We start from the raw sequence: 7,962 nt of genomic DNA on the forward strand, positions 1-7,962 counted from the left end.
GCATGAGCCTCAGACAAGCTCCTGTCTCCTGCAACATGCAGTCTATTCCCCCCCGCCCCGCCCTGTCCTACACCTATCACCTGTGCAAGGAGGTGGGCCTTCCCAGGGCTCCTCCTCGCCCGGTGACACAGAACCCAATGGCTTCAGGACACACCAGGCTGACCCCCAGCCACACAGCAACAACCCTGGCCCACGTTCTGCAGCCCCAAGGTGGCCCTGTCCCACCCGATTTCTGCCCTCCGCTTGGCAGAGGCATCTCATGGTGGAAGAGTGACCACAATTCTGTGTCTGACGTTAAAGACCCTCTGTTCCTGTGCAGAATACATCCCACCACGCGCCTCTTTCCTTTCGGGTTTCCTGGTCTCACGGGAGGTCTTTTTGAATCAGGAGGGGAGGGACTCCTCTGCCACTGGATCACTGTCCTTCCAAGGGACCACTGGATCGTGACACGGCAGGGTCAGGATGAAAACCAGATCCCAGAAGCGGCGACCTTTGGCTGGAGGAAGGGCCCCCGGGTGCAGGCAACTGGGGGTGCTTGTCTGAGCAGACTTTAAGAGCCATAATTAGGCCAGGTGCGGTGGTTCAAGCCTGTAATCCCAGCACTTTGGGAGGCCGAGGCGGGCGGATCACAAGGTCAGGAGATCGCGACCATCCTGGCTAACACAGTGAAACCCCATCTCTACTAAAAATACAAAAAAATTAGATGGGTGTGGCGGCGGGCACCTGTAGTCCCAGCTACTCGGGAGGCTGAGGCAGGAGAATGGCCTGAACCCGGGAGGCGGAGCTTGCAGTGAGCCGAGATTGCGCCACTGCACTCCAGCCTGGGTGACAGAGCAAGACTCCGTCTCAAAAAACAAAAACAAAAAAAGAGCCATAATTAAAGCAACCACAAGTTACTCTTTATTGTTATTTTTTTTGAGCCAGGGTCTCCCTCTGTTGCCTGGGCTGAAGTGCAGTGGTGTAATCCCAGCTGCAGCATCTGCCTTCGTGGCTCAAGCCATCTTTCCACCTCAGCCTCCTGAGGAGCTGGGACTACAGTACGCACCACCATGCCTGGCTAATTTTTTTATTTTTTGTAGAGATGGGGTCTCACTATGTTACCTAGGCTGCTCTCAAACTCCTAGGCTCAAGCGATCCTCCTACCTCAGCCTCTCAAAATGTTGGGAATACAGGTGTGAGTCACTACACCTGACCAAATTTAGTTTGTTTATTTATTTATTTATTTTTGAGACCGAGTTTCGTTCTTGTTGCCCAGGCTGGAGTGCAATGGCATGATCTCAGCTCACTGCAACCTCCGCCTCCCAGGTTCAAGTGATTCTCCTGCCTGAGCCTCCTGAGTAGCTGGAATTACAGGTGCCTGCCACCACGCCCGGCTAATTTTTGCATTTTTAGTAGAGAGGGGGTTTCACCATGTTGGCCAGGCTGGTCTCGAACTCCTGACCTCAGGGGATCCACCCACGTTGGCCTCCCAAAGTGCTAGGATTACAGGTGTGGGCCACCACCCCCAGCCAAAGTTATTTTTTATGACACATATATATTAAGATAATCAACTTCTTTCCAACAATTGAATAAATCACCACACACGGTGGGCCCCAGGCTCCGGGGCTCTCAAGCCCTGGGGCAGGCACTCAACGCTGCCCCCGCTCTTGGAACTCCTCGGACAGACAGTGATCAGCTGCCCACAGCCGGGCCCTCCTCGGGAAGGCCTCCCACCACCCAGGCACCCACAGACTTGTGGTGCACCAAGTGCACCAGAGTCACCTCTGGAGACCGTGCAACCAGGCAGTGCCACATGGGTTTTGGCCTGGGACGGATTCCTTGATTGTCTTTTCACTTCACTGCCCCAAAAACTCCCCGACAAGGTCGCAGGTGCTAAGGGACTTGCCAGGACCACGTATTTAACAAGGCATACGTGGTTGCTGTGGTCAATGAGATAACTGCTGGAGAGCTGGACAATGATCTGATCAGACAGAAGAAGAGATGTGGCCTCAAATATTGGCAAGAATATATCAGGAGCCTCTGAGGAACACCAGCCAGCCTCCTGCCACGCAGACAAACTACGACTTCCCAGGCAGCTGAGGTGAAAATGGTGAGTTCAAGAGGAAACCTTCTTTGGGAGGCCCAAGTAGGAGGATCGCTTGAGGGCAGGAGTTCAAGACTAGCCTGGGTATCACAGCGAGACTCCTGTCTCTACAAAAAGGAAAAAAGTAGCTGGGTATGGTGGTACACCTATAGTCCCAGCTACTCAGGAGGCTGAGGTGGGAGGATCACTTGAGCCCAGGAGGTCAAGGCTGTAGTGAGCTCTGGTTGTGCCGCTGCACTCCAGCCTGAATGACAGAGCAAGACCCTGTCTCAGAAAACAAAAGAGGAAGCCTTCAAACACCCAGGACATGGGCTCCGACTGCCTCCCGCAGAGCAAGCCTGCCCCACGCATCCCCTGCGCCGCTCCTTCTCCCCCTCCCCTGGCTGGCCTTCTCAGCGCTCAGACCCACGGCTCTTCCTGAACCTGTGGCCCTCCTCACCTGCCGTGATGGTGTCCACCTCCTTGGCTGCCAGCTCCTCCACGTCCGACCTCTTCCTCAGCTCAAACCTCCGGGATAAACCTTCTCGGGGTTTCCATAATTCCTGGATCAAGAGGGGCTTCTCACTGTCCCCAAACACCCGAAAGCACTGGGCCTGCCACCGCTGCCCGGCGTCGCCGGCTTGGCCCACCACGTCACACAGCACATACTGGCTGGCCTGCCCGGGGTCCAGGGCGTACCGCTCCAGCGCCTCCTTCACCAGCTCAAGGGCACTGGAGGTGCCGGTGGCCAGAACGCTCTTGTAGTGGGCTCCTGTGCAGACACTGTCCCCAAACACCTTGAGGACACCAGGGGCCGAGAGCTGGGTGGAGAGCTCGGCGGGGTCGTCACTGGCGCCCAGGCTGGAGAAGGTGGAGTCCAGGTCCCGGTACTTGTAGGTCAGCGTCCGGGACAGCATGCTGGACAACAGCTGGCTCTGCCGCTTCAGTTTGCTCTTGGTGGGCGGGGACATGATGAAGTGCGTCCCATAAAACATGGTGGGCGAGGCTTCATGGATGAGGACCGGGGGCTTCAGCCAAAGGACGTGGGGAGGCCGTGGCCTGGGAGAAAAAGTGAGAGAGGTTAGCGCCAATCATCGTGAGCACCAACAGCAAATGAGGCCACAGGCGGTGGCTCCTGCCCGTCGTCCCAGCAGTTTGGAAGGCCAAGGTGGAAGGATGGCTTGAGCCTGGAAGTTCCAGACCAGCCTGGGAAACATAGTAAGACCCCAACTCTACAAAAAAATTAAAAATTAGCCAGGCATGGTGGCGTGCACTGTACCCACTGCTCTGAAGGCTGAGGCTGGAGGATGGCTTGAGCCCAGGAGTTCAAGATTGCAGGGAGCTATGATCGTGCCACAGCCCTCCAGCTGGGGCAACAGAGCAAGACCCCATCTCAAAACCTGATGGACATAACAGGCCATGGGCATCCCGGCCCCGCAGACCTGCCACCAGAGCACCTGAGCAGAGGATGTGGCTGGAGCCTGAAGGGCCAACAGAGACAGGGAGGACTAAACGGGCTGGAGCGCCCTTCAAGGAAAGCCATTACTAGGAAACACAAAGAGGTCACCACGGTAAGACACGCTCCGCTGCAGGGCTTGGGTTTCTGGGAAGTGCTGGGCGCAGCGCCCGTGTGCAGTGAGCAGCGCCCGTGTGCAGTGAGCATCAAGGAGCGCCCCACCCGGCGCCGCCCCCACACCGTCACAGCCACAGAAGAGCAGTGGGCAGCCCGAGGGCAAAGCTTCACCTCTCCGTAAACCCCATGTCTCCTGCCCCACAGGCTGCGACGTGGGAAATGGGTCACACACACAGTGGAACCAGGAAAACAGGCAAATCGCAGCCACGTTAACAGAATCGACCATCAGACATTCCAGGCACAAACCCCCCAGAATCTACCCCTCCAGGCAAGAGACCCGTCCTGGCTTGAAGGAGATGCTCCCTGGGATGGCAGCATTGAGTGGCCTCACAAGCACAGTGGGAACAAAGGGCCCCTCTAGAGCTGGTGCAGGCATGGCCAGAATGCGTGCGTCCCGCCCACCACAGGCGGCGGGTGCCCGGCGCTCCAGGCCACAGAGATGCAGTCTCCTGGGGAAACTGGAAAACAGCCTGGGACATGTTGGCGTGTCATACAATCACACCTCTGATGTCCTTAGTGTGCCCAGGGCCAGGAGTTCCAGATGGTTTCTCAGTCTCCCTCCAGAACCTCTGTGGGGGCAGGAGGGCAGAGAAAAAGGAAGGCAGGTCTCCGATTTGTAAAAGGTGAGGCTGGACGGCAAGGCAGGAAAATACTGGAAAACCGCGCACACATCTCTCCATTACTCTACCCCACTTCCACGCTCATGTTCTCATAGAAGACAAAGGCGGCAGACGAGTGAGCCAGGAGGAAAGCCTGTTTTTTTGGAAAGCTCTGGAAAGAGTGGTCTGGGTCCCAGTGAACACAGGATAGGTCGCCTGCCACTGTGAGCCAGGTCAGTACTAAACTCCGCAGCAGTCGACTGACACTGTCCAGGCTTGACTCACTCATTGTGCTGCGGGCACCGCAGAAGGCTTCTGGAAAAGATGGTGGCTGCCTAGGGCCAGAGAAAGCAACCAGGGAACCCCTCCAAAGAAAAGGAGCCATGCTATCCCTTAGGGAACTAAACAGGGGAACCGTCCTGGCCTCCAAAGCTGACACTGTGAACTGGCCTCTTTCTAATATCACCGAGGCATCGCTCATCTTCTCTGGAGCCTTTCACTGCCAGCCAGAGCTGTCATGGATGAGTCCTGAAATCAGATCACCACTCGCTTCCTCCAGAACTAGCCCAGGTCAGCCAGCAGCTGCGCTTTCTCCGACGACCTTGAACTCTTCAGAAATACTTCCAACAGCTTCGCACACCCAAGACTGGGTTCCGAACGCGGACGTCTGCCCTGTGGGGTGGGTGGCTGGCCATTCTCCTGTTCCTATAGCCCACTGCTGACAGTTCACCACGGCAAAGGCTTTCATTGTTCCTGGCTTTCTGAAGATGTGAACTTGCTGTAACAGGTGTCACGGACATCCCAGTACAGGTCATAAGCAGATGGAGCCTTGAGGTTCCATCGAGCCAGGCCATAAAGGAGTAAAGGAGCAAAGCCTTTGTTTCTCTTCCTCTGAGGAAGGTGCAACGAGTCTCCTTGTCAAATCCTAAGAAGCTCAGAGCCGGCCACAGCCTCCCCCACGGACTCATCAAAGGCCTCGATTTAATTTACAACAAAAGCATTTTCAGACAGTGCTCACATCACAAACGTGCGGCTTGGCCTGTGCACACTACACCAGCGGCTTCAAATCGCCCTCGAATCTGACCTCAGCCTCCTGTGGTCAGTTTTCAAAGTGAGTACTTGGAATCACAGAACAAAACCCCTCAAAGAGCCTCTCCAGCCAGCCCTTATTAAGCATCCATGAGAGCTGCACAACCCCACTCGCAAGAGCCTCTCCAGACGCCCCTGCCTTAGAAGCCTCCAGGCAGCACACGCTGGCAGAGGGTCAGCCACTACTTTTTCATAGTGGTCATTTCCAACGAGTTCCCCAGGGTGCCAAGCCAAACTTCAGGTGGTGGATGGTACAGCCTCTGCCACCAGGCAGCTGTGGCTCAGGAAACCTCTGCCTCTGGAGATGAAGTCTAAATGCTGATATAAACATGATACCAAAACCTGGGGAAGCCCCCTCTAGGCAGGAGAAAGCCCACATCACAAAAAAGTCATGAAGCAGAGGCAAGTGTTGAAAAGGCCAAGGCGGGAGAATGGCTTAAGACCAGGAGTTCAAGACTAGCCTGGGCAACATAACAAGACCCTGATCTCTCTAGAAAATAAAAATAAAAAATTAGCTGGGCATGGTGTGCACCTGTAGTCCCAGCTACTCGGGAGACTGAGGCAAGAGGACCACTGGAGACTAGGAGTTCCAGGCTGCAGTGAGCTATGATTGCGCCACTGCACTCCAGCCTGGGAAATGGAGTGAGACCCTCTCTGTTTAAAAAAAAAAAGAATGATGGCCAGGCACAGTGGCTCACGCCTGTAATCCCAGCACTTTGGGAGGCCGAGGCGGGCGGATCATGAGGTCAGCAGATCGAGACCATCCTGGCTAACACGGTGAAACCCCATCTCTACTAAAAATACAAAAAATTAGCCAGGCGTGGTGGCAGGCACCTGTAGTCCCAGCTACTCGGGAGGCTGAGGCAGGAGAATGGCGTGAATCTGGGAGGTAGAGCTTGCAGTGAGCTGCGATCACAGCACTGCACTCCAGCCTGGGTGACAGAGCAAGACTCCGTCTCAAAAAAGACAAAAATTGGCTGGGCGTGGTGGTTCATTCCTATAATCTCAGCACTTTGGGAGGCCAAGGCAGCGGATCACTTGAGGTTAGGAGTTCGAGACCAGCCTGGCCAACATGGTGAAACCCTGTCTCCACTAAAAATACAAAATTTAGCCAGGCATGGTGGCAGATGCCTGTAAACCTAGCTACTTGGCAGACTAAGGCAGGAGAATTGCTTGAACCCCAGAGGCGGAGGCTGCAGTGAGCTGAGATCATGCACTGCACTCCAGTCTGGGCAACAGAGTGAGACTCTGTCTCAAAAGAAAAAAAAAAAAAAAAGACAAAAATTATAAAAAGGCCCCCAAATACAATGGAAAAGTGAGTTAATATTTGGGGCCCAGGGGTGGATATAGGTTTTGTAAGTTCTGACATTTACATAATTCTTCTTTAATAAAAAACAAATAGAAAATTACAAACACACAACTGCTAGGTCCCCTCCCAGGGCCTTGGAAGCTTGAACTTCAGAAGTGTTTTTCTCCCCATTACCCTGATCCCTGCTTTTCCCACAGTTTCTGGAGCCGGATTCGAAGGCAGAGGCAGTGTTAGCAGTATCATGAAACAGGAGAAAATGTAAGCAGAGAGAATGTGATTCACTCCTTTCCAATAATTCCTTCCTAAGCCCCCAGAAGTCCCTGTTTACACAAACCTTATCTGTTTGGGGATTTTCGGAAAGCACTTCTCTCCGTTCGGTCATCCTCCCTTGGCCAGACCAGAGGGTGCCCACTTGTTCAAGTGCTGCCCGCTTCCGAATCCCTGAAGGTGGAGCCTGGCCTGTTTGTTAGAATGGGATGGACTCGTTTTTTAAAAGGCCAAGGGGAGTGCAGGAAAATCCGATCGGGCGGAGCACGCCCTGGGTAACCAGATCTGTTTTTCTGGAAGTGCGACCGGCCTCTTCTGCCCCATTCGCTCTTCTGTGACACAAATACTTGGGGAAAGCGCAGGGCTCGGACAGCGAGGGTGTGGGGCGCTGGCTGGTGCTGCTCTTAGAGAATGTTTTCTCTTGTTCTCAAGGAAGGGTCTAGTTTCTGATGAAAAACAAGCTCAAGTCCCAGCGGCGAGTACAGGGAGTGAGGTCAGTGCTGCGCTGACGACATGGGTGGAGCGACCTCTCTGCTCCAACAGGACAATGTGGAATCCATTATCATTTCCAGCAGGAGGGAAAACCAAATGCAGACTTCACACACCCAGCTCCCTCCTTCCGTGAATCCCATCTTTAGAGCCCCCACCCGAGCCACGCTTTCAAATGCAAACATAATTCAATCAGATTTAATTCTGACCTGCTAGCTGCTGGAGAGGGGACTGACTTGCCACCCAGCAATAGGGACTTTCAACACTGGTTCCTGTCTGGAATGCACAAGAGGTGGCCCATGTTAAGCGGGGGACACGAGCAATCAAATTCTTCTGTGCAATTCAGATTAGTCAAACACTTGACAGGCGACACGGCAGGGCAGGCTGGTCCGCAACCCCGCCGGGGCCCTGCCAACCCCACCAACAGGATCCTCCTGCGGGGCCCCGGAGCTCGGCTCAGCATCTGTTATCTTGGATGCAGTATTTGTCAAGGGGCTGGAAATGGTACATAAAT

The 7,962-nt window shown here is 54.5% G+C and overlaps 1 protein-coding gene across 1 annotated transcript in view; it reads right to left on the reverse strand.

The window, feature by feature from the left end:
* The window catches only part of RADIL (Ras association and DIL domains), an 87,016-nt gene extending 79,889 nt beyond the window's left edge, over positions 1 to 7,127 (reverse strand). The window contains exons 1-2 of the mRNA XM_011956977.1: positions 7,027 to 7,127; positions 2,523 to 3,121 (exon numbers count right to left, since the gene is read on the reverse strand). Of these exons, the coding sequence (XP_011812367.1) occupies positions 2,523 to 3,057 (535 nt within the window). The 5' untranslated portion in view covers positions 3,058 to 3,121; positions 7,027 to 7,127. The remainder of the gene's footprint in view (positions 1 to 2,522; positions 3,122 to 7,026) is intronic.
* Between the last annotated feature and the right edge of the window lie 835 nt (positions 7,128 to 7,962).

This window comes from Colobus angolensis, unplaced genomic scaffold, assembly GCF_000951035.1.
Source record: "Colobus angolensis palliatus isolate OR3802 unplaced genomic scaffold, Cang.pa_1.0 Scaffold43, whole genome shotgun sequence".
NCBI lineage: Eukaryota > Metazoa > Chordata > Mammalia > Primates > Cercopithecidae > Colobus > Colobus angolensis.